Source organism: Rhinolophus hipposideros (genome assembly GCF_964194185.1).
Source record: "Rhinolophus hipposideros genome assembly, chromosome: 10".
Classification (NCBI taxonomy): Eukaryota; Metazoa; Chordata; class Mammalia; order Chiroptera; family Rhinolophidae; genus Rhinolophus; species Rhinolophus hipposideros.
Window position 1 is genome coordinate 2,720,176 of NC_138056.1, and position 26,212 is coordinate 2,746,387.

Sequence of the window (26,212 nt, forward strand, 5' to 3'; positions counted from 1 at the left end):
GGGCACAGATGGGACCATGTCAGTGAATCAGTTGACCTCATCATTGGAAGGCGGTCCTGGTGTATCGGGGGGGCCCAGTGTGGTCAAAATGGTCCTCATCAGAGGGACGAAGGAGTGTCAGAAGCAGGGGGTGGGGTATGACGACAGAGCAGAGGTTAGAGTGACAGGAAGGGGGCACAAGCCAAGAAATGCAGGCGCCTCTAGAAACTGGACAAGGTGAGAGCCGGGTTCTCCTTGGATCCTCTCGTAGGAGCCGGTCCTGTACTCGGTGACACTAGATGTCGGACCTCCAGGACTAGGAGAGAATGAATTGGTGTTGGTGAAGTCACCACGTTTGTGTTAGGAAAGTAATTCAGTGTCTGTGAGCATTCGATGCGCTGAGACTGACCCAGGCGGGCAGTTTGGGTTAGTATCAGCCTTGAGTCTATTACTCCGGGACAAGGAGTAAGAGCCCACTTTACAGATGGAGAAACAGAGGCCACCCAAGGCCAGAAAGGGCATCCGGGGAGGGCTTGGGACTAGGCTCTCTCCCTCATTGTGCCGATCGTACCCCCTTCCCCAACCCCACCCCCCACACTGGCTTCTGACGGATCCCAAGTCGTTCCCACAGGCTGCTGGATAGAAGATGAGGTCTGGGCTTGTGTGCCCACTGGGAAAATCCACCGCATGCCATGGCTATGAAGTGTGGTGGGCCGCCCAGGACAAGGGTCAGCATTTGCTACCAAGAAGGCCCCCCAGCCCAGAGCCCATCCTGGGTCTGAGAACGGAGGCACTGACGAGCACAGCTCTCAGGACAGGGCTGGGCCGGCTGAGGCTGGACGCAGATGGCACCTAGGGCCGAGTCACCCTTGCCCAACATGGTGACAGGCGACACTCACCCTGCTCCTCACTCAGGCCGGCGTGCCCTCTGCCCTGGGCTGGGAGCTGGTTGTCCTGGAGCCTCTAGAGGCCTGTGGTCACTCAGGCCGTGGTCTACTGTTCCCACGTGAGATGTTCCACGTGAGATGGGAAATTGTCTGTGCCCCGGGCCTGAGGGACTCATCCCAGGCGCCAGCACCACACGCTGGTTTGTGCAGACGGGGCCTGGGGCCCGTGCAGGTGTGTAAATAGCCGGTGCGGCCCTTGCAGGGTGTGTAAATGCCTGACTCCCGCTTTTCACTCTGTGTGCCAGGGTTCTGGGCTTGCCCTGCAGGTGACCACAAGCTGTAGAACAACACACTCATTCTCTCCCCGCTGTGGAGCCAGAAATCCAAGATGAAGGCGTCGCGGGGCCAGGCTCCTTCCTGGGACTCCAGGGGAGGCTCCTTCCTGCCTCTTCCGGCTTCTCGGGCTCCAGGCGACCCTGGGCTGTGGCCACATCCCTCCCCTCTCTGCCTGCATCTTCACATCACTTTCTCCTTTTCCCTTTAGGTCACTCTTCCTCTGTCTCTTATAAGGGCGCCTATCGTTGGAGTTAGGGTCCCCCAAAACCAGAATGACCTCCCCTCAATCCTTAATGCCACCTGCAAAGAACCTGTTTCCAAATAAGTCCCATTCAAGTTCTGGGCGGACACGGATTTGAGGGGACCCTCTCCAGCCATCACACCTGCACATGTGTGTCTTCACTCCAGCGCACGAGTGCCAGGACTGAGCCCCGCCCCCGGCCACCTTCCCGTCTTCCAGCCCCTTCTCTGGGCCTCCTGGGAAGGCCTGGGTCACCGCGGTCATGCGGCTCTGGGCACGGCCTGTGCACACCTGGGGGCAGAGCTCGCACCCCGGGCGGGCCCCGCAGCTTTATGGGTCACTGTGCGTGTGGCACCCAGTCTGCTCTGCACAGTGCTGAGGCATGGTGGCCGGCAGTGGTGGACTCCATCCACAACAGCAGAAAGGTCTGGGGCGAGGCCTGGGCTTTAACAGGGGACTCACTGAGGCCCCAAATAGAGGCCACCTGTGTGCCAGCTCCATTCCAGCCACTGGGGAGTGTGTGGCCAGCAGGACAGAGGGACAGCACCCCACCCTCCTCAGGCTCGCATTCCAGGGGGGCCTCCGGGATGGCCGGGAACAAGGGAAGACGTTGCAGAGGGCAATGAGCAAAACAGGCCAAAGGCATCGGGCAGGTGGCTGGACAGCCAGGGGGCTTCCAGGGGAGGTGACAGTAGGGCGGGACCGGCAGGGTGACCACAGGTTCCCTTCCTTCCCGACTCCCTCACTGCTCCCACTGCAACCCCAGGCCCAGCCCTGACCCGGTTCTCCCAGGGCACAGCGGCCTGTTGTATTAGTCATGGAGGGACAGCAGGTGGGCCCTAGGCCTCCAAGTACTGTAGGGCATGGAGGAGCTGGCCCAGGCGTGCACGTCCCACAGGAGGGTGCTGAGGGCCGGGGGGTGCTCTGTGGCCTCCCTCTGAGGGCAGAGGACGGGCCTGCCCCATGCTCAGGGACGGGCTGGTCCCTTGTGTGCAAAAGCGGTTATCTGCACCGAGCTTCTGATGGAATGGCCAGATCCGCCTGTGCCGGCTGTGTGGCTTCCAGGGAGTCAGCGAACCTCTCTGAGCCACTGCTTCCTTATTTGTAAAGTGGGGAAGAAAACAGTACCTCCTCCCTAGTTTGTTGTGTGAGCTACAGGATGGGAGTAGGGGCTTCACACAGCGCCGGGCGTGTTGTGGACACAGGACGCTGTCAACGCTGGTGCTTTTTGTGTTACCTGCATTCACATTCATAAGTCTGTGCAAGTCACCTGTCCTGGGACTGTCATCCTGTTCTCAGTGATGTGGGAGGAAGGAAGGAAGGAGGGTCAGAGGAAGGAGGCAGGAGGGAGGGAAATTCTAGTGAGTATAGTTTAGCTGAATTTGTTGTGATAAACTTAGACATCCTAAGATCCTGTGATGAATGAGAGTGTTTGGAGTTTGGGCGTAGAAGGGGAATAAACGGAGACTGGAAGTTAGGCTGGTTATCTTTCTGAAGACAGGGAGTGAGGGAGAAAGGGAAATACAGATGCCACCGGGTCGTGTGGACGGGCGCCTGCAACCTGGAACCGCAAGATTGCAGTTAGAAGAATATCTGTGCTGACAAGCCAGAAACAAGCAAATCACCAGTAGAGGCCTGAGGAGCCGGCCGGCTGCCCCAGCACAGCAGAGGCAAGACGGACGGCCTGGTATGGGCTGCCATGCGGTGGGACTCCAACTTTAATAAAGAATAATGAGGAAAATGAGGGGAGAATTAGAAAATCTTAGCGAACAGGGGAAGTTAAGGAAAGCAACCGGCTAGGACGTCAGCCCTTGGAAATTCAGACCAGCTGCAGCCTGGAGGCCAGGCTGACTTGCGTGTCTGCAGGGTTAAGCAGCATGCTGCCGTGATAGCTTATCCAGATACCGTGGAAGTGGTAGTGATAACTCAAGCGGAGACGTGGAAGGGAGCTGATGGGGTGGGACCTCCTGCATGAAAGAGGGGCACATGACAGGGGACACGTGCCTCGATCGGAAGATATTGTCTATCTTAGGGACAGACAAGAAGCCGCCCTGCTTAGAGGAGACCTGTCATGGCACTTCCTCTCCAGGAGCAGCTGGAGAGGGTGTGAGCGTCTCCCCAGCTCAAAAGAGACCTGGCTTCTAAAGCCCTGTCTGTGCCCACCCTGAAGGTTGGAGGGCACGTGGGACTTGGTTTAAGGAAGGTGAACTTCCGAAGTTGTGGGTGGCAGTCAGGTGGGAAGCACCAGCCCCAGGGTCCCGGGACACCTGAAGGAGAAAGCAAGCTCAGGGCCATGCAGAATTTTATTCAGGTGAATGGTTTGCAAACTGAGAAACACAGCCTCTGGTGGAAATTGAAAGTGCGCTTTGCAGTGACAAAGGGGAAGCAGCTTTTATAGATAAAGTTCCTGCCCTGTTTCCCAGTTGGTCCATTTTTATGCAAATGAGGCATCTGAATTGCAGACTTTTGATTGGTCCAAATGACAGCACTCTGGTTAATCAGAATCGTGCGTTCTGATTGGTTATTATGGAGCCGCTCTGATTGGTCAGTATAAAAGCAAGTGAGGATATAGCTGCCCAGTTCCGATTGGACTGGGAAGGTCTCAGCCCCCGGGGACTCCCTTGAAAGGCCTGACTCAGCCGGCAGGACCAGCGTGCACGGGGCTCACAGTCGCTCAGTCTGTGGCTTTTCCCTGAAACACAGAGTGTGTGAGAGGCGAGTGTCTCTCAGCAGTGGCTACTGGACTCTGGTTATGGATTGGGGCCCAGTTAACCACAAGGCGTCCTTCTTGGCAGATATATTTGTTCCCGAGATTCACACCATCTGTGTCTAAAATCTATCATTCTTTACTTCAGTTGGCTTGTTAGACACGTCCCAGCTCTGGAGTGTCTGTCTGTCCCCAACCACGTAACGAGGTACCAGTTATGGCCGCCATACCTGGGTTAGCAGCGTGCTTCGGCAGTCTGTGCTGTGGTGAACACGAAATCAGTCTTAGCGAAGACCAAGAAAACCACTTTTATTCAGCTCCCAACTTTCTGAACTGGGTCACTGCAAAACGAGGGGCTGTCATCAAATCTTCCTCGTAAAATTGAAGGCTGTGCAGGACCTCAAGTATTGTCACCAGGGCTCCTGGGTCCCCACTGCCAGTGAGAAGTTGTCATGAGAACGTGGGTCTGGGTGAATCTTTCCCAGCCCAGACCTAACGTGGAGGCTGCTTGATTTATCAGAAAGTCGTAGCATCCCGACTTCCGGTCATTCACCCATATCTTCTAATTTATGATGAACCTGCCCACTCTCCCTGCTCCAGTCTCCAAATGTCCATTAGGAAGCTTTCATCTGCAGATAACAAAGCCCCACTAATGGTGGCTGAGACCACAGTGGCAAGCCCAGCAGGGGCACCTCCAGGGTTTGTTCCATGGGTCAGTGGCATCTCTACAGGCCCCTGGGCCTTTCCCTCATGGTTACGAGATGGCAGCCACCGCTCCAGGCACCACATCCTCAGAACCAATCCTATGCAGGAATAGAGAGAGAAAAAGCGCCAGGAAGCACTCCTCTGAATCTCACTATCAAGTAAAATCTTCCGCCGAGGAGCTCAAGAGACATGCCCTTGGGTTTCTTTCGCCAAAACCATGTCCTGTGACCACCCATAACTTCAGTAGAGGCTGGGAAAGCAAATATCCCAGTTTTCCAGCCTCTGTGGTGGGAAGCAGGGCCAGGCGGAGGACCAGGAGTTGGGTGTGCGAGAGGTTCATGTCTCAGTGCTGTGCCTCCAAGCACCATACGCGTACATGAGACGTGTAGTCTCCTGAGGGACAGCCACAAGGGCCTCCTGGGAGCAGTGGCTGTTGAAGTGAGCTTTGAAGAATGACTGAGTCCAACACAATGAGATAGCAAGCACAGAGAAGGTATTCCAGGTAGCACTGAGTTCAAGAGCAGCACGCCTTGCTGTGCCCAGGAAGACTTCATTTGGCAGATGGCCCGTTCATTAAAATGGGGAATCATAAAGCACGGCACATACGTAACTAAACGTGGTGGATACGTACACAGATGTTCCTGCACCAATTGGTAGGTGTTGGGCCTCTCTCTGCTTATGACTCTGTCATCCCACTGCGCTCTCCTTGCTCGGCTAACCAGCCCCGCGGTGTGAGGTCCACCACCTCCGGCTCTGGTGTTTGATGTGGAGCAGGACCTACCAGCAGAATCTTCTCGGTGCATCTGGGGTACTCTCTGGGCAGCTCCAGTATTGACAGGAAGTCAGCCGTTCCTTCTCCAGGACGTGCTGCTGAAGCCAACACCCCCCCTTCCACGTGTCTTTTCTCTCTGTCCATCATTGTCTGGGGTGGGGACTGCTCACCACCTGGCCAGCAACTGACAGGCATGAGAACACCGCTTCCAGCCCCAAATAGCCTGGCTTTGCCTCCAGCTGTGTGCTCCTGTGTCCAGTTCCCTCATCCACAAAGTGGGGGTCATCACGGTACCTACCTCCTGGAGTCACCGTGAGGAGACTCGCCAAAAGTGCCCAAAGACTGAACATAATAATTATCATTACACTTATTACTAGTTAAGCCAGAATTCAGATCTACCCCCCCCCCTTGAGCCAACCCAGCATGAAAACCTAGAATCAGTAACCGGGGAAGCACGAGGGGGCAAGGGGGCGTTTCTTTGTCTTTCAGAAAGGGTTCTCTGTACGATCCTTCGGAATCTTTCTAGGACATCTCACAGATGACCCCGTTTCTAAAACCTGCTTTCTTTGTGTCTCTCTGAAGCTCAGCTGTAGTGTCAAGCCAGGCACCTGTGCACAGCGATGGAAGTGTGACAGGAGGGTTAAGACTTTTAGTTTTTATTAGTGTGGTTCATCTTGGGGCACTCACACGCACATCTTAGCGGTGTGTCAATTCAAGTGGCTGTAAAGCATTTAGAACGTGTCTTTAGAAACTATGGGCCACAAGCCAAATGCAGCCTGCTGCCTGTTTTATAAATAAAGTTTTATTGGAACACAGCCATGCCCATGCATTTGCATAGTGTCACGGCTGCCTTCGAGGCCCTACTAGCAGAGCGAGGAATTGCAGCAGGGACCGTGTGGCCCACAAAGCCTGGAGTATTTACTCTCTGGTCCTTTACAGAAGAGTTTGTCAACCCCCGATCTAGAACCTTCTCAGAGCCCCTTTCAAAGGACTTATCAAGGTGCTCCACATGGAAACGTGCCTCCTTCCTGCTCTCAGTGACTTAGAAGTGCCCCTGCGTGCGGGCAACCTCTGATCTAAGCGTCAGCACCTAAAACAGGAGCAAGATACAGTAGTACCTCGGTTTTCGAACGTCTCCGTTGACGAACATTTCCGTTTACGAACGCCGTAACCCAGAAGTAAGTGCTTCGGTTTTCCAACACGCCTGGGAAGTCGAACATGTCACGCGGCTTCCACTGAGTGCAAGCTCCTGAGGCCTAGCTGTCGGCTGTTTTTGAACGTTTCAGAACTCGAACGGTCTTCCGGAATGGATTACGTTCGAAAACCGAGGTACCTGTATTCTGTGGAGGGAGGTTGGTAGTCTAGAGGTGGCTGGGCCCTTCACTCAGCTGGGGCCTGGTCTGAGTTTCACAGGACCTCTCACCTTCTAAGTCAGTGCTGGCTGGGCAGGTTGGCCTGGTGGAGAACTGGGCGTTCGGGGAGCCCTGCAGCCCCTCACCCACCCCAGGCTCAGTCTCCTCTCCAAAGCATTGAGTACCGGGCGACATCACGCTCAGTCTGACTCCCATGAAAGGACACAGCTTCTGGGTTTATAGCTGAGGGTGACGTCCACCTCCCCACCGGAGGGACTCGGGCACTGGCCTTTGAAGACAAGGCCAGTGGCTGGTCCGAAGGCCCACTTGGCGTGCTCTTTTGGGGCCAGTTTTGAGACCGACCGATGGGGCAAGCCTGGCCTGTCATTTTAGTTACCGAAGGAAGGAAAGTCACAAACTGCCGCTTCCTGTACTCCCAGCAAAATGCCAAGCCCTTGTACAGCTCCCCTGATTTTTGTTTTGTTTTAAAGAACATTCAGTTCACGGTCAAAGGGTGACATTTATGCATTGGCCCTGCCCCTGGCCGAGCCACGTGACCCTGCACAATCCCTGTTCCCACTGACTTCATGGACTCTTCATGAAAATGACCCACCAGGCTACAGGGTTGAAAGGGTGGCAGACAGAAGCAGGGTGGAGGAATGCTTTAACTAGAGCTGTGGGTGCTGGGCTCTCTCCTGCAGGCGGTGTCATGGGGGGACCACCACCTCTTCCAGGAGCAGCCTGGTTTTAACACTGAAAGCCCACGTCCCAGGAAACCCCTCCACCCCAGGCAGCCCAGGAAGTCGATCACACCATCAGCATCCTAGACGGTACACGAGTCCCAGCTTAGGTTTCATGCGTTGAGTCAGTAAACATTAATTAAGCACCTACTGGGATTTTCTGGTCTTCCATCTTGCAGTCAGGAAAACCCAGGCCCAGGGTGGGTGACGGTCCTGTCCAGGGTCCCACGGCCAGCTCTTGCCAGAGCCAGTACTCAAAACATGGGCCTTCTCCCCTGCCCTCGGAGCACTCGCATGTTACTGGGAGAGTCAGAGACAGTAAGCAAACAAACAGATGGCACTTTCAAATATGGTAATTGACAAGAGGAAAATAAAGCAGAAGGAAGTGCTGACAACCAAGGACACGGAGGGCGTGTCTGGGCAGTAGGGAAGGCACCTCTTTGGAAGTGACCTTGGAGACCTGAGCAGTATCAACAGTCTGGCTCATGAAGACGTGGAGCAGTGAGAGCATGGGCAGTGCAAAGGCACTGAGGCAGAGATGAGGTTGGCCTGTTGGAGGAAGAGTAGACAGCAGCGTAGCTGGAATAGGCAGATTTATGAGGAGGCAGGGCTTGGGTCAGATCACAAAGGGTCTTAGCCATGGTGGGGAATTTGGATTTTTACATCCAATTTTGATGGGAAGCCATTGGAGTACTTTAAGCAGGAGAGATGTGCTCTGATTTAAGATTTTTATAATAAAGAGTGAATTCAGGCAGACACCAAAATATATTAAAAATATATTTATACTTTAAGTTTTGTATTAAAATATGTATAATATATAATATTTTACATTGAAATAGTATGATTTTATTACAAAAGTCTGGTGTTTTGCGGGTGAGGGTACTGACACCAAGGTCATGGAGCTGTTTGGGCGAAGCTGGGGTCCCCATCTGGCCTTTGCCTTCCAAGGTAGCGGGGCTCCCTTTCAGACCGCATTTCCCTTCCGTTCCTGTCCACGGGGAGCGGTGATCACCTCCCGTAATCATCCTGAGCACAGTTGAGCTGTATCTTTGTCTTCTCCACCAGCCGTTCTTGGCAGGTAACACGCCTGGTAGTGTTTAGGAAATGTTTTTGGGTGATTTATTACCAAATAATGAGACAATTTAATTTCAGTCATCTTTGCACATTATGGCTTCTATTAGGAAAACCTCGCATTGCCGATCGTGTTCGCGATGGGGAGGAAAACGGGGGTGACGAAGGCTGGGCTGGGCGTTGTCTTGACTGCCTGTCTGAGACATGGCTCCCGTAAGAACGCCTCTCTCGGAGTGGGTGTGTGGGCTCCATGGGGACGGAGCCCAGCGTCCTCGCCCATGTAGCGTGAAATGACGCTGGCCCCTGCTCGTGCAGCAAGGTGGGCTCCCAGGAGCCACATCATTTGTGAATGAATCGCCCACATGCGTCATCTCCCCCACACAATGTGAACAGCCTTGCACAGATGTCTCTCAGAACAGCAAGATGTCCCCGGGCAGAGGGCCGCGTTTCCCCTGGGGACTGTGGCAGCCACCTCCCCGTACCAGGCAGGTGGGCAAGAGGGCAGCACCAAGTACTCACCTGACCGGGAACCAGGAAGCAGGATGCAGGAGAGGCGGTGCGTGTGCCCAAGGGTAAGGGGCCCGCCCGGCAGCAGCACGTGACAGATGACGCGGGGAGCCCTCCTGCTCACTCTCAGCCTCCACGCCTTCCCAAGGACGAGGCTGGCCCTGTCCCCACCGCCCGTGGAGCGGCCCTCTGTGCCACTGTGCAGCCAGTGCTACCGCGGTGAGCTGGGCCGCCTGCCCACGCCTGGCATCGCTGCCCAGCTGGGACACCTGTTGCGTCCCTGACCCCCCCCTCGGAAGAGCTGACGGGCTCTCTATTTAGTCGCGTCCTTTCTGATTGGCAGAGCCTGGAAATTTCTAGGACAGCCACTGCCATCCCTGGTCCCTGGAGCTCCCTCTTTCTAATAGTGTCCCAGTTCCTGCCTCTATCAGGCTGTCACCGAAATGCATTTACACGAGGAGAGATTTAGATGAGGCTTCTCTCAGGCTTCCGTTTCCTTGCCCTGGAGAAGGCGGGGTCCCCCGCCCACAGCGGCTCTGGGAAGGAGCTTTCTGGGGCGATGAATTCCCCTATCTCTCTTACGGGAGTCCTCCCAGGGCCTCCCCAGGCACCTGAGCTCTCGCGGCGCCAGCCCCGATCCAAACAAACATATTCAGCACACTCAGTGTGCCTCTCGCCGTAGCAAACGCTGAGCTGAGTCTGAGCCTTCTGCCTCTGAACCCATGTGTCTGCCCGTAAGTAGAACTCATGGCGGTAACTCCCCAGCGGCTCCCGCGATTTCGGCACCGTCGGCTGCATCCCCAGGAATTCTTTCCAAGTGAGAACATCTGACTTGCGAGTGGTTTCCATGTGCAGGGACATGTTCACGGACACGAAACGGCACGAGTTGTGACGTTGACCCCACATTAGATTTTGGAGACGCACACTGATGTCCGTGTTTCCATTTTGCCTTTGGGTTTTGGAGCCGGTGGCTTGCGGGGCCAAGGTACTGAAATCGCCCGCAGACCTGAGGAGGGTCAACGTACCTGAGTCCAGGCTCCACAGCCGGTGCCTGTGGCCCCTCCTGCTGGCCTCAGGCACGTCCTCCCCGGTCTGTGCCTCGTGGGACAGCCCCTCCTGCCCTGGGACCAGGCCATCCTGACCACCTGCACTGTCGCTCCCGCTTTATGCTCGTGGTTAGGGGGAGTCGCCATCGGCGACGGCAGACGTGTGTGTGAATCATTTAGATGGAAACATGGTGCTGGGCCCCAGTTCTTGCCACGTGTGCAAGTCAACCCGGGGTCATTCCAGTGGGATGCAGGCCTGGAGGGATAAAAGCTGGGGGAAGGAGAAAGGGGACAGTGGCTTCCTCTCGATTTGGACCTTTGCGTGATGCTGGGCAAAGCATGGGCTGTCCCGGGCCTGGCTGAAGCTGCATCCCGCCTCTCACCACCGGGCCAGTGTGTCCCTGGTGTGCAGGGGGCCGACCCCCACGGCCCACGTGAGCAGCTCATCCTGCCTCTCCGTTGTGCACCCGAACCTCTGTCCATGTGGTTCCAACTCTGCCTGGAATGTTCTCCTCTCCCTCCTCGCTTGCCCTCTCCAGCCTCCCAGCCCATTCATTCCTACTCACGTGTGGGTCCTCCTCCTACAGGAAGTCCTCCGCCCCACTTCCAGTTCCCACAGCACCACATCCTGCACACTTCTGGGACTAGTGGATTAATACTTGTCTTCCCATCTGCCTGGTGTATGAGTATCCAGAGGCTACTGTAACAAATGACACAGACTGGGTGGCTTCAAGCAACAGAAATGGGTTCTCCCCCAGTTCTGGTGGCCAGAAGTCTGAGGTCCACATGTGGCAGGGCCCTGAGAGGGGGGGGTCTTTCCTGCCTCCTCCAGCTTCCGGTGTTTGCCACGTGCTCCTTGGCCTGTGGCTGCATTGCTTCCCTCTCTGCGTCTGTCTTCACATGGCCTTCTCCTCTGTGTCTCTGCGTTTCAAGTCTCCCTCTTTTCCTCGTATAAGGACCAGTCACTGGTTTTAGGGCTCTCGTTAAATCTAAGGTGATCTCATCTGCAAAGACCCTATTTCTGAATAAGGTCACGTTCACAGATGCGGGGGGGATTAGGACTTGAGCATATCTTTTGGGGGGCCACCATCCAACCCACGACACCTGGCATCTCCGTAAGGAGCAGACGGGGCCTGATACCCAGTCCCTCACCTGACCTTGAGTAGGTGTTCAGTTTTAAGGAATGGCTGCCTTAATTCACTAATTAACGTGGTCGCTTAGTCACTGGCCACACCCCGTCCTGAACTTAAGTCCCAGACCAAAACCAAGCCCCAGTGGAGCTGCGAAGAAATGTCGCTGTTTGACTTGTCAGGGTGCTGTCCCAGCAGGGTCCTAAGCACCAGGTAAAGCCACCTAGTCTGCCCCAGCTGTCCTCAGCTTCACAAGTTCAATGTGAGCCGTGGTCCTTCCCATGTGGGGCAGGGCTCCTTCCCACCCCGGGGCCCCCATGCTCACACCTCTCGGCCGCCCTGGGACAGGCTTCCCGTGGCTCCATGTTTACACCCCTCCAGGACCAGGTCTCGCTGCCAAGAGAGCTTGTTCAGTGACTGACCAGTCCTAAACGCCAGCTGTCATCACTGGCCCCTGCTACCTCCTGGACCCAGGTGACAGGCAGCATTCTTTCAAGCCCATCGAGGCCCTGTTGGAAGAAGTGAACCTCGGGCCACAGTTCAAAGCCATTCGATGCCTGGCCTCCTGTGGTCATGCAAGGCAGGTGCCAGGAGACCGTGAAAGGCCGGCCAGTGGGGTGGGGACCCCGATTTCTCAGGCCGGCCAGTGGGGTGGGGACCCCGATTTCTCAGGCCGGCCCGTGGGGTGGGGACCCCGATTTCTCAGGCCGGCCCGTGGGGTGGGGACCCCGATTTCTCAGGCCGGCCCGTGGGGTGGGGACCCCGATTTCTCAGGCCGGCCCGTGGGGTGGGGACCCCGATTTCTCAGGCCGGCCCGTGGGGTGGGGACCCCGATTTCTCAGGCCGGCCCGTGGGGTGGGGACCCCGATTTCTCAGGCCGGCCCGTGGGGTGGGGACCCCGATTTCTCAGGCCGGCCCGTGGGGTGGGGACCCCGATTTCTCAGGCCGGCCAGTGGGGTGGGGACCCCTACTTCTCAGGCCGGCCAGTGGGGTGGGGACCCCGATTTCCCAGGCCCGCCCGTGGGGTGGGGACCCCTGTTTCTCAGGCCGGCCAGTGGGGTGGGGACCCCGATTTCCCAGGCCCGCCCGTGGGGTGGGGACCCCTGTTTCTCAGGCCGGCCAGTGGGGTGGGGACCCCGATTTCTCAGGCCGGCCCGTGGGGTGGGGACCCCGATTTCTGAGGCCCGCCCGTGGGGTGGGGACCCCGATTTCTCAGGCCGGCCCGTGGCCTGTATGCCACCTCTGTATGAACTAGAATGCCCCTTCCTTGAAGCATTTGACTTCCATCTGTGCCAAAATCGCCGTCATAAGTGCGTGGCTCCGTGATGGCCGTGATATAGATGGTGTCCTCTGCAGGGGAACTTTCACGCCCTACACTGCTGTACTTGGCAGGGCTGGACACCTACCCCCTTTACCTTCCACAGCTCCTGCTACATTGGGGTGCATTAAAGTGCCCCCCACGCTGTTGAGAACACATTTGGAGCAAACACGGCTGGATTACACTGTTGTGTTTAATCAACAAACACAGGTAGAATATCAGCAAGAGTAAACAGGTCGCGTCGGGAGATCTGACCAGCAGCGGGGCATGGTGTTTGCTCCCAGGGAGCCCCCAGCTAACGCGTCAGCGGGGTACGGGGGCCCTGTCAGAGGTTGGCAAGGCTCGAATGGACCCTGGGGGAGAAAATGTGTGACGCTACCCTGCGGTGGGAGGTTTGGGCCGGATGGCTTCTGCCCGGGTCAGAGGGCCTGTAAGTTGTCCAGCCCTGGGGGCGGGCGTAGCAGGCAAAGGGAACATGACACCTACGGCCGTGGGGTGTTCCGAAGGCCCAGGGAGCTCAGTTGGGGAAGGCTGACTTAGCACATTTCCGGGGAGTGAAAATGAGCCGGATACTGGACTGTGACCGTGGTTCGTGGTCCCAGGCAGCAAGGGGCAGGTGCAGAGGGGGTGTGGCGGGCCCACTTTGGGGTGGGCTGTTTGTTTCACGAGGCCCTGCTCCCAGGGAGCAGGTGGCCGTGACTTCCCCAGGCTCACCCAGGTCAGCAGCATGGAGACCCTGTAGGTGCCGAGGTTGAGCCCCAGTGAAGTGGAGTCGCAGGCGTCTGAGCTGTGTCTCAAGGACTGACCTGCTGGTGTGGGACAGGGTTGTCTGGGGCTGAGGTCAGGGTGACCTCGGGATCTCGGGGCTCAACACGGCCCCCGCAGCCTCACACAGAAGCCGCATCAGTGCAACAGCTTCCAAACATGAGCATGCCTGTCATCTTGAGACCATTTTTAGATTCTGAAACCAGCAGAAAGAGCCCCCTGAGAGTTCCTAATCTCCAGGAAGGTTCCTCCCTGAGGCCCAGGGTGTGGGATTCCCAGTCTGATCGGTAGGAGAGACAGATGGGGTGCATGGCGGTCCCATGCGCACAAAACTAGATGTCAGCTCCTATTTTAAGGGACCGACCTTTCCGTTCTCGTTTCCCGTGGTTTTTCATGGGTGCTACAGAGAGTGTAAGTTTCTAGGCCCAGGCCGACCTTTCTGCTTCGTCTCGGGCTTCCTGGGCCGGCCTAGCTGCGTGCAGTAGGTACTCCACAGAGCTGAGCTGCTCCTGCCCCTGGGTACGGCTGGGAATCGGGGTGTCCCTAAGTTGAACCCTCCTTCGGTCTTCCTTGGGCTGCCTCCCCTGTTCTCTCCTGGTTTCACACCCATTTGGTTCCATCCCACAGACATCGTGGGGCGCGTTGTGCTATGCTGGGTGCTCTGGGCATCTGGAGGTGAGCTGCAAGATGAGGGCACTGCCTTTCAGGACTCCATGTCTCCTGGGGGATTCGTCCCTAGAGGGCATGTGGGGGTGCTAACGGGCAGATGCCCTGTGTTCGGGGGGGGGGGCAGTCTTGTCCTACTGGCTCCTCCATGTCTCTAGGAGGCAGGTACAATACTAGATAATGCTGGTGGGGACACAGGCTCTGGGAAGCGAAGCCAGCAAATGGCTGAGTTGGGATTCAGACCCAGGTCTGCTGTGAACGACAGACGGGTCATGATGGGCAGGCAGCAGAGACACGAGGAGTTTGGCATCGATTCAGCAAACAGGACGTGGCCAGCAGAGCGCAGGGCAAGGCGGTGGCAGTCACAGGGATGAGTCAGAAAGTTCTTAGGCGGGTCAGGACTTGCTGAGAGGGGTAAGCCGTGCTCGGGAGCTGGCTCTGTGGTCAGCCCAGGAACAGTCCTTACGGGAGAAGGGCAGGTGGGCACATGTAAACACCTGCCCTGCTCAGGGTGGTTGCTGGCTGCCTGTGCTGGGATAGGTTCACTCGTGGCCACAAGGCATGTCTGCTGTTATGCCCATTTTGCAGAGCGGGACCCTGAGGCTCCGAAGGTCACAGTGACCTTCGGGTCAGAGCAGAGCTGGGGTTTGAGTTGAGCTCTGTATGATGCCAATGTCACCCTTGCCCACCAGGACAGAATGCCCCTGCCCCTGTTCGGTCAGTGGGGAGGGGGTCAATAAGTGCCTGGCCAGCTGCACTGTCCCTAACAAAGGGGTGGGGGCATGGCTGGTAGGAAATGTGCAGGTTTTCTGCGAGGCACATGAAGCCCGAGGCAGGTCCAGGGCAGCGTTGGGCCACGGAAGGGCTGTGTGCCTGGTACTGGGCAGAAGTGGGTGCTGGGGGCCATGTGTGTCCCCAGGGAGAGCAGGCTCAGGACCCTCTGGGATTTGGGGGGCTGCTTGCCAGCAGCTACTCATGCGTAGAAAAGTGCAGGAGCAAAAGGCCGTGCTTGGGCAGCTGGGGCCCTTGGGGAGCCTTTCCCTGGAGGAGGGGACGGGAGCCGGTCGTGGGGTTTGTACCTGCCGGGCACGAAGTGAACCACAGGGCCAGGGTGGCCCTCCCCCTGAGAGGGTCAGAGGGTGGTGGTGGGACAGCATTTTGTGCCTGCGTTCTCGCTGGGGAGGCCTGGGAGAGGATCTGAGCCCCACAGAGCCCCTGCCCGCCCCCACCCACTCCTGTGGTTCCAGGTCTGGCCAACAGCCAGGCCGGCTGCGGTTCCACATGGCAGGTTAGGGGGATGGCTCCCTGGGAGTATCGCGTTCCCCCATACCATCACGGGTATCGACCCATAAACCTCACCAGATTCCTGGGAGGCCTGTGGCTTGTTCTCACCGCCTTGTAATGTGAAGGGAAACTGAGGTGTACAGAGCCCCGTGACTCACTAAGTGTCAGGCAGGGCAGCAGCTGCGTGACCCGCTGGCTCCTGACCATGCTTCGGATCTCGTCTGGTGGGCTGTGCCGTCATGGCCGAGTTCCCAGACGGGGGCTCCCTGCCCATGGCAGGCTGTCCCGAGAGCGGGAGGTAGAGCGAGAGCCCAGGGACGGACTGAACTGCCCTCCCGAGTTGTTAGACCACATCGGACCGGTCGTCCTGGATTGCATGGTCTGCCAGATGTCAAGGTGTGTGTCCCCTCTGTGCCGGCCCTTCTCTGGAAGACAGTCACCTGGCGAGTTCCTTTCTTCACGACCGTCTGATGCAGGGGGCAGGGGGCGGGGGCAGGAGTGGGTCAGGATATGTGCCCCCCTCCAGTTGTGTCCCCCCGCGTCTCTGAAGCTCCCCTGCCTCATCTGCGCCATGGAAGCTGCCCACCACCTCGTCCAAGCGCCCCTGCCCCTCCTCTCCCAGGGGTCCCCAATCTGGCTTGGCCGTGCTGCTCCCAGGTGGCTGCATACTGGGGCCACGTGCTTCCTGCAGGCGGGAAATCCAGTGCTGGGCAAAGCTGACCATCAGTTGCCTGGGACTCGGAGCCCGTCAGTATGTCTTACCGTAAGCTGTCTGTGTCCCCTGGCCTATGTCTCAGACAGAGGCCTGCTGGGTTCTTCCAGGCCCGCTGTAGCCTTTCCATGGGGGGGATTTCTGGGGGTGGGGGTCTTTCTGTTCACACCCAGTCCTCCCATCCAGCCCCTTAGGACCCTGGAGAAAGCCTGTCCTCGGTGCCCCCCCATCCCACCCTGCCCTGCCCCCTTCCCACAGGCCTCCAGCTCCTGACTTACTTCCGGAGCAGCCCCCCACAGTGGGGCAGGGCCAGGTCTTGCAGCCGGCCTGGCCTGCTGGGAAGTCCACTTCAGTCCTGCACCCCGGCGCTTCCGGGGATGAATAACCATGTGGCAAAGCGCCCTTCCTGTAAATGACAGCAGCTGATGCAAAGTTGGGCCTTTGGGTTTCTTTCCTTAAAAAAAAAAAAAAAAAAAAATGCTGTGCCAAGAGGCAGACGGTATGGCTTTAGATTGTCTCTCAAAGGGGGAGCCCGGGCCCCCTTCTCCCTATCCCCACATCATCGTCCCCCAAGGGAGGCCCGAGTCCCAGCACCACCGCGGGGCCCCAATGAGTGACCTGCCTCCTGCTGGAAGCCCCCGCCCGCCGCATGCTCCGGCCACCCCTCCACCAGCCTGCAGTTTGTCTGCGCGGGTGACGCTGCTCACTGGAGGCACCAGGTTCCCTGGGATGGACGAGAGGGAGGGGTCGCTGCGTCTCCTGGTGCCGGCTCACGCAGGGAGCAAATAGAATTTGATTTTTTTAAAAAAACCTCTTCAAGAAGAAGGAAAAAAAAAGCAAAAGTGCTGCCTCATTTCTCCTCCGGCTGATTTCATTTGCTCCCTGGCAGATGCCTCCGGCCGGGGCTCCTTAGCGCACGGCGGGCGTGCGTTCCTCGCGGCCGCTCACTCTTCCTGCTTTCCGGTGCCTGGAGCCAGCCCGCCCAGCCAGCGCCCCGGGCCTCCCCACCATGTATGACTCCTTCCTCCTGCTCACTCCTGCTCTGCCTCTGCCTGGCCCCCCCTCCGAGCCCCATTGTGCCGTGCCCGCCTATCCCGTTAGCCTGCCCCCCCAGCTGCCTCACTCCTCCTGCGCCCTGTGCTGCTCGCTCCCTCCATGCTGCCCGGATCCGGCGAGCTGGGTGATTAATTGGCTCTGATGATGAGCGTCCCCGTCGGAGGAGCAGCCACGGTGATGATGACGGGTCACAATAATGGTCGCTATCCCCGGACTTCTCTCTGCAGTGACTGCATCATCCAGGATAAGACGGTGGTCCTGCAGAAAAGGGACAATGAGGGCTTTGGGTTTGTCCTGCGAGGGGCGAAAGGTAAGAGCCGCTGCGCCCAGCCTGGCCGCATGCACATGTCGCGCGTGTGTGTGTGTGTGTGTGTGTGTGTGTGTGTGTGCACGCCTGTAGGAAAGACGCTCCCCAGCCCCGAAAGCAGCCTTTTTCCTGGGGGCACTTGGTTGCTAGGCAACCGTGTTCCTTAACTGCTGCCTTACTCAGAGAACCCCAGGGCCTCCTTTAGGAATATTTTTAATTTTCTGGACACAACATCACTCTGGACGAGCTCTCTCTCTCTCCCTCCCCCCACCCGTTTTTTTTTTTCTTTTCGATCATGGATGTAATCTACGTTTTGTGGCTTATTAGTTCAGCCCAACTGTGGCTGCGTTCGGAGCTCCTGGTCTCAGGCACCCAGAATTACCCAGTCCTGTTCCAGGATCTAGAAACCGCCCCGTCCTGGGAGTGGGCTGCTGCCCCAAGTGCAGCAGACGTCCCTGTGCCTGCCTCTGAGGTGACTTTGCCAAGGAAATGTGGCAAGATGGTCCCCTCTGCTGTGGCCTGAGCCAGCAGCACGCACCGTGGTGGGGGGTTCGGGGGACGTGTCCCACGGCGATGCACTCACTGCCAGCCCTTGACCTGGGGGCTCCCCTTTGGAAAGAAAACAAAATGGCATCGCCTCCCCACCAGAGGGGACAGCTGTCCACCGCGTGTGTGGTGGGTAAGCCATGTGGAAGTTTCTACACTGGGGGCCCGGCGCCTGTGCTGGGGGCGGCCTTCCTCCCTGAGCGGCAAGCCCACCTGCCCGAGGCTCAGGCTGTCCAGAGAGAGAAAGAAAACGTGACTCTGTCTCCGTGTGTGTCCATGATTGTGTGTGATGTTCCCTCCCCTCCCCCTGCCGAGGCCATCTTCATCCTCCCACCCCACTCCCACCACCACCCCACCCCCACCTCGGCCCCTCAGCTCAACCCAGGAAAGTCCACCTCTTGCCCTAGAGTTTAGTGGGCAGCTGTGTAGGACCCGGAGCCCAGGCTCGCAGCGCTGTGCGGCGGGGGCCCTGCCCTCCCGTGGACGCCAGCTGCAGGGTGGTCCCAGAGAGCCGGGCTCCCCACACACAATTCGTAAGCGGGTTCCAAATCTGCAGCCCCCCACTGGGTCAGCGTTCTGTTCTGTCCGTGCCCCCACTTGGCTTCCCTTCATTGTGGGTCTTCGTAGCCTTAGATTTGGCAAGTGGTTCCGTGTGGTGTTTCTGTAGCTCTGTGTGGTTATGGGGGAAACTTTTCCATTTTTAGAACTGAAAATGTTTAGTCACGGACGCTTTTAAAGAAAATGACAGGCGTGTACATACAGACATGTACAGTGGGGCACGTTACTCCGTGTTTTCAGCAGAGAGGCCGAAAGATAGGCTGGCCCCAGATGCCTGTGGCTCATTACGCAGGTGCTGACCTGTGACTTGAGTGTCCAGCCCTTCCCAGGGGAGCGCTGGCCTGCACCGCCCCCTTCCAACAGGAGACACACGGGTCTTTCTCCCTGGGTCCCGTGGGGGTGGGGCTGCCCACTTGGAAACCTCGCCCAGGCTTGTAACCCGGTGTCCTTGCCTTCCCAGCGGACACGCCCATTGAGGAGTTCACGCCGACGCCCGCCTTCCCGGCCCTGCAGTACTTGGAGTCCGTGGATGAAGGCGGGGTGGCATGGCAAGCCGGATTGAGGACTGGGGACTTCCTGATCGAGGTAGGGACGCAGGTGTTTGTGTCTTTCTGCTGAGGGAGAGCGCCGACTCTCTTACGGCTAGGGTCCATGTCTTGGCAGCGTGGCCAAGGGGCCAGGACCCGGGTGCTTGTGGAGGCTTGTGGACTCGTGCTTGCTTGTGTCTGCCCAGTGTGGGTGCCACTTCCTGTAGACGTGTGTGTTTGGGTTGTGTTCGAGGCCTTGACTATAAGTCTTTGGAGGGTGGAAATGAATGTGGAGTTTGGCCGTTGGTCTTGAACTCGCAGGAAGAAAAACGTGGCTGCCGTGATGTCGGGGCCACGCAGAGGTCTGCAGAAAGTTTCGCCGTGACTGTGAATAGACACCACGAGGGGCCATCGGCCATCCGTGTGCCATCGGGGCCAGCTGGAAGGTGCAGGACTGTGGCTGGCATGAGGTCTGTAACGGTGGTGGCTCAGAGTCCATTGGTTCGTAAGCTGCGGTAAGTGGCCTGTCGGTAGAAGACGGCCTTCAAACACCGAGGAGCTGCGCAGGAGAGGTGGCTGCGGTGGATGGCACTGAACGGCAACTTAAAATTCAGATGCTTTGAAAACCAGCTTCCGCTGGTAGGTAAAAGGAGGGTGCGTCGTCCTCACTGAAAGAATCCACGACATGCAAGAGCCCGTGTTTCTCAGGCACCCGGCGCTGCCGCGTCGCTGTGTGTGAGCTGTCCAAGCTGCCCCCCACCTGAGCTCCCAGCCCTCCGTGGCTTTAGGTGTTACTTTCAGTCTCGTACAGGACCGTGTGACTCTTTGGAACTGGTAGGGACAAGAGAGTCTGTTGCACCTGGGAATATTCTTTGTAGGGGGTTGGGTAAGGGCAAATGGCCCTTGTTGGAGTTGGCGTTTCTCGGACAAGTGTTCTCGGCGCTAACCCTGAGCCCTGTGTCTTTGCGTTGGAAATCCACGTGTGGGGGGAAGGAATGGATGTATGGTGTCCCGCTGGCCACGTTGTGGTCCCTGGCATTGGGCTGGCCCGACACTTTTCCATTTCGTAAAGGAGGACACCCCAGCTGTGGCGAGATGGCCACGTGAAGCCATTTCTGTCCCCTACGCCTAGGTTCCCAAGGGTGCTTTTTGAGCTGTGGTTTTGCTCATGGTCTCCTTCGCTCTGCTCAGGCTGTCAGAGCAGCGGGAGTCCGGAAGAAAGATACCGTTGGAGGGGAGGGAGCCAGGTACAGTGGGGATGGTGCCGTAACCTGTTCCAGGTACCTCGTGTTGTGTCATTTTATCTGCTGAACGATATATTTAAATTACCACTGTCCCCTCAGAGCCTGGCTGGGATGGAGAATGAGCTCATTTGGATGCTTGTCCGATTAAACTGTGGGATGTGGATCCAGAATGATGGAGATTAGAACCCACTGTGGTTTCATGGGTTAACTCGATTTGTAACCTCAGGAAAATGCAGAGAGATAGGGTTGAATCATCTTCTGTAGGATGTAGTTGTGATGTAAGTCCCCTTCGTGTGCGTGCGTGTGCGTGCGTGTGCGTGCATGTGTGTGTGTGAGAGTGTAAGAGGGGCTCCAATAGGTTGACAGAGCTGTTGTTGGTTTTAAATCATAAACAAGGGCTGCCGATGTAAGCACACCCCCTGTTGATAGGCTCCTCAGATTGTTTCCTTAATAAACTATTCACTAACAGAAACGGGGGACCCCCGTGGGTCCGTGGCCCAGGGAAGCAGAGCTGCATGGGGTTGGCGGATGTGGCCCAGCACACCTGGGCTGGGTCGAGAAGGCTCGCCACCTGGTTGGATGAACGCCTCCGTGGAATTGGGCGCATTAAGAGTTTCTGCACTTCTGTTTTCAAAGCATTTCCTTTGACATTGCTCCTAACCTCTGATATGCAAATATATTTGCCATTTTGGAACAGGTTTTATATTCTGGGTAACCTCTGCATTCCAGGATTGTGGGAGGGCCCGGCGCTGGAAGCGTTAGGCTGTGTGGTGTTATTCTATCACAAATGACCTGCAGGAGGAGTGGGCTCTCCTTCGCCGCAGCCCCTCCGAGGCTGCTCACCAGTGGTCCTGCAGTGACGAGGGCGGGGGCCGGACCCTGGGAGCCCAGCTCCTCCCAGTTCATTTCCAAGGCTACGTGGTGGGGCTCAGAAATCCTCCTTTAGGTGCTTGGATTAGAAAGACTGAATCTCCATTGAATTGTTTTCCTAGCTACCGGATTCCACCACTAGAATCTTAATATCACTTATAGCTGCACGTGGTTTCCCACAGACAGTTGTTTTACGTTTTTAGGGAAAAGCTTCCACCTTGGAGGGATTGTTTTAGATGGACTCATGTGTCTCAGGTGGTCTTCGTGTGGCAGGAAGCCACCCCTGGAGTCGATGGGCTGTCTGAGCTCTTGGTGAGGAGCAGAGGCCCATGTGGAAAGCTGCCCCAAGTGGGGACAAAGTGTCCTCGTCCCCACCACGTCCCCCACGAGCCTTCCTTTCACTCTGCTGTTGGAAAGGAACTCAGAGCGTGTCAGATGTTTATTTGCTCTTTGAAAATGCAGGCTGCGTTTGAAGTTGGGACCAAGGGGCCACTTTGAAGGGAATGTCTGCGCTTGGAAGCCCTTCTTGGACTTTGTCAGCGTGTCCTGGCCTTGTCCTCCAGCCGGCGTCGCTCCTGTCACGGAGGAATCTGCTGTGCGTGCTCTTTTGGGTGCTGACCCTCTAAATTTATGTCTGTCCTGCCCTGGCATTTGGGAGAAGTTTGTTCTTTTGTTGTTGCTGTCATTTCTTTGTTGACCACCTGTCACCAAGAAGCAAAGGCTTTGAGCCCAGTTCCACGTAAAAAGCCATCTTCAAATAGGGACTTATGGGCAAGGCGGATCTTAGTATGCCACTTGGGTTGTCATGAGACATTCGCTCAGTGGTGGAGAAGTGGAGGGGGTATTTGAACATGGTGGCTCATAGATTCTGAGGGTCACTGTTCCAGAGCAGCCCCATGTGCCAGAGTCCCCTGGAGGCTGATGACACTGGAGCTTTCCCAGAGAGGACGCAGGGCACTGGCAGTTGAGTGCCCCTGCGGGGACCTGCAGGGGAGAGTGATGCCTGTAGAGAAATGGGCCCAGGGACAGTGACAGCCCAGGGAGAGAGGCAAGTGGGGGACCAGCACAAGCTTGTCTCTCCTCACAGGTCAAATGTGAGGAGGGTCCTCCCCTGGCAAGGTGCAATGAAGGCCCACGTCCCTTTTGGCTGCAACAGGAAACCCAGTTCCAACTGGTCTTACTAATGATAGTAGTTTGTCAGTGTGTCTCCTCCTGTTTCCTTGAGATTGTCTTGATAAGTCTGTCACCCCCGTGAGAGGGGGCAGGAGAGGTCATTTACAGTGAGTCATAAGGAGGACATAGACGGCACATGGGTGGCAGTTTCTCATCGAGTCATTAGGGAGACGCGGAGGTTGGGATGTCCCTTCGATGTCCTTCAGGGACCCACCAAACTGGACGGCCCGTCAGCCTCTTCAGTGAGACCTGGCAGACCTTTCAGAAGCAGACCTCGTGGCCGGCCCACACCTACAGAATCAGAACCACGAGGCAGGAGCTCGGGATCGGTGTTTCTAGAACTGGTGGTCCTACCAGGGTCTCCGATGGGCCGGCAGCATGATGGCCGGCTCACCTCATTGTGTTGGCTTTTTAACTAAAGAAGAAAAGCAAGTAGTGTGTTGATCTCCTTGGCCGGTCTTTCTTCCACAGGCTCCCCGTTTGGAAAGCTAAGTTCCGTTTGTCGTGTTACTTTCATAAACTAAAACACCTGTTATCTCAAGCATTGTTCGTACAAATACTACTAGACAGTGAACATCAAAAGGGCAGGCAACAGTGGGAAACAAATCCGACCTGTGTCCTTTACAGTAATCAAGGTGTGTCTGGCCGGCACCGCACCGTCCCATCGGACCTCAACAATAGTTCTGTAACAGAGCGTCTGTTGTTATCCCATTTTACAGATGTGGAAACTGAGGCACAGGCGGGTTAAGCGGCAGATGGGTGGAGAAGCTGGGATCCCAGCCCAGGCCCTGTGACTCAATGACTCATAGCTCAGAGGTTCGTGAGAGACGCTTTGATGTGCTCGGTGTATAAATGGACAAAGGGTAAGAACGAAAACGAGCGCTAAGGTGCCAATTCTTATTTTCCAATTAGCAAATGCTTTTTTTTTTATATAACTATACCTATCAGCAGTGACAGTGTTCACAGGTCGCCGTGTGGAAGAATAAATTGCCGTAAACTTTTTAGAAATTAGTGTGACACTGTGTAATACCATCAGGCTGGCGCAGAAATGTTACGCTTACAATCCATCCTAAGGGAGCGAGCTCAAAAACAGGCAGAAATCACAGTGTAGCCAGAATATGAAGGGGGTGCGGGCAAATAGGGGAACGCTGAGGGGAGGCGTGTATCCCCCATGGGCTCTCAGGAAAGCACTGGAAATCACTCTTGCGAGTTCTTGGTGCCAGTGGGAAATGGTTACCTTCCATTAGGTGAAAAGGGCTGAATCAAAATTATATGCACATATCATCTAAATTATACCACCTCACCCTCTAAATAGGTATAGAAAAAAAAAACAGGAAAGGAGATATTAACCCCTCAGTGATGGGATCATGTGGGATTATTTTCTCTTTTTTCAGACCTTTCTCTATTTCTCAAATTTTCTGGAATGACAGCATTAATTTTTCGACAGGTATTAATTTTGTAAGTAGAAAATTATTCCTTAGCACGGCGCTGTCTCACACAGGTGAGTGGTGTCTCAGCCTCTGTGGTCAGGCTGCTACCGTTGGCTCTCCGAAGCTTTCTGGGCATTAATTATTTTCCTGTGGGCATCGCTCACCGAGCTGAGGCCGCGCTGGAGACCCCTATGCTTTTTGTGATTGTTTTCTTAGCCCTGAAGTGGACAGTCTCATCTTGGTGTTAATTTCCCTAAGTAGGTTTTTCTCTTGCAACTCACGCGGCAGCAGTACTCTTCATCCTTGAACACTGATGCTTCAGTTGGCTAATTCCTTTTCCCCCCCGCATTAAATGCTTGCACCAGGGATGGCCTGGGACTGGTTTCTCATCTCGGTTTGCACAGAAGTGAGGACGCAGAGAGGGACGGCCTGGTGTTCTCCGCAGAGACCATTTGAGGAACTTACGAAACGTTTCCTAGGCAGGTGCTTGCGGACAGGACTTGTAACCCTAGTGTGGATTCTAATGCTTGTTCACCTAAACCATTGCTTTCGACTGAGCGGGAGCCGTGAACGAGTGTTCCAACCTCATGGTAATCGCCCCGCTTCCAAATTAAATGTTGCACAGAGGAGAGGAAGTTCACATTATTCCTGATCATTCCTCTGCCTGGTCTTAACCCGCACATGCTTCCTGGGTCTCAGTGTCCTGTCAGCAAAATGGGTGGTGGTGAGAACCAAGTCACCTGGGAGGAGCTGTGTGCCGCCCGAGCCCTGTTCTCAGCCTTGGTCTTAAGAGAAGGCGGAGGACCAGCCGCGCTGGGCACAGAGCTGGTATTCCATCAGTGTTCGTTGTTGGTCCTCATCTTATCCTGCGTCGTCAGCAGAGGAAACCCGTGGCTGTTAGTTGAACAAGTAATAATAATGTCATAATAAGTTATAGTAATGGCCGGTGACTGCTGCCCCCGTTGTTTCAAGCAGAGAGCAGTTACAGAGCACACCCACCGTGGGCCAAGCACGTACAGTGTGGCACTGCCAGCCAAGAGTGCACTGGCTTCTTGATGCCTCTCCCACGGAGGGGATCTCAGCTAATGCAGGCACCTGCCGCCCCAACCCCGAGCCTGGCAGGCCTGCCTCCGGATCTGGCTTGATCTCTGCTCCCAGGGCACTCACTGCCTTGCTCAATTCTGTGTTGGCGTGGGACCAGCTTGTAGGTGCTCTTAGAATTTCTATTCGTCACTCCCATTTTGTCCTCTAGCGACACATCCCAGGGCTGAGGCCAGAGCCTCCCGGGGTTTCTGCAGTGCCAGCCTCCTTGCGGTCCAGTTGTTGGGCCGCGCAGCACAACTCACACTTGTCCGTCTCGCCTTTCTGGATATCATGAAAGGCTTATCCCATGTCCTGCTGGTGGTCCTCAGGGCCTCCCCCCCCAAAAAAATTCTTAGTATCTTTTTTACATCATTTTAACTAGGTATTTATTTAGTCCAATAACTAAGTTACAGACCAAACTCCAGCTGTTGTTAGCTGGAAGCTAACACGACTGGCAAATTCTTAACCTTGAGTAATGTTGATACTTCGATTGTCAAGTTTTGTTGGTTTCACATCAAAGACAAGCAGGTCCCAGCGGCCATCCTGGGCCCTCCAAGTGTGGACTCCTTCTGTTCTGAAGCTCTGTGGCTTTGGAGAAGGCCTGGGCCCCCGGTCAGCTCTCCACTCCAGCTCCTCTGCTTCTTGCCTGCCTGCATCTGAATCAGTGTAGGAAGAGAGGCCGTGGCCACCTTTACTTGCCCCTTTGTCCCCCTGCCCAGCCTTTGCTGAGGTCAAAGCTTCCAGCCAAATTCTCTCAGCGATGGTTGGAAAACATTCCTTTAATAGCAAATAAAATTCAGCACAGAGGATCTCAGTTACTGCCGTTGTTTGCCTTCAGCTGATGCCAGTGCCTGGGGCAAAGTGCTGTCATTACAGTCCTGGACCTCCAGGGCTCCTTTCTTTGGGGGTCTTTGCTCTCTGAGGCTCTGAAGAGGCCACTGCTCTTGGGGGAGCCCCTGGAAGGCTGGCAGGCTGGACCCTTTTCCTTCTCATAGCCATGGCCCCTCCTAAGACTAGGGACTGGATCACGCCCTCGTCCATGTTGACTGGGAACAGGTGGTCCAGGCTGAGGAGCAGCCCAGAATCCTGCTGAGAAGGTGGAGGCAGGCGGCTTAGCGATTGCAGTTCTGGTCTTGGCTCATTCATTTTGGGGTTCCAATTTGAAGCATCAGTGATTTCAATTTTAGGCTAAAAAAAGAT

General features: G+C 56.2%; 1 protein-coding gene and 1 long non-coding RNA gene across 8 annotated transcripts in view; one reads left to right on the forward strand and one right to left on the reverse strand.

The window, feature by feature from the left end:
* SHANK2 (SH3 and multiple ankyrin repeat domains 2) overlaps nt 1-26,212 on the forward strand; it is a 253,496-nt gene that overhangs the window by 99,810 nt on the left and 127,474 nt on the right. For all 5 annotated transcript variants that reach the window (XM_081064094.1, XM_081064096.1, XM_081064097.1 and 2 more), the window contains 2 exons: nt 17,502-17,584; nt 19,146-19,270. In XM_081064094.1, the coding sequence (XP_080920220.1) occupies nt 17,502-17,584; nt 19,146-19,270 (208 nt within the window). The remainder of the gene's footprint in view (nt 1-17,501; nt 17,585-19,145; nt 19,271-26,212) is intronic.
* Nucleotides 12,965-17,387, reverse strand: LOC308504084. 3 transcript variants are annotated; one of them, XR_013994297.1, is made up of 4 exons: nt 16,841-17,387; nt 16,497-16,672; nt 15,665-15,973; nt 12,965-14,683 (listed from the first exon to the last, which is right to left on the reverse strand). It is a non-coding gene; the product is annotated as an uncharacterized lncRNA (long non-coding RNA). The 3 variants fall into 3 exon arrangements; XR_013994296.1 differs by having other exon boundaries at nt 12,965-15,973; nt 16,926-17,387; XR_013994298.1 differs by having other exon boundaries at nt 12,965-15,973.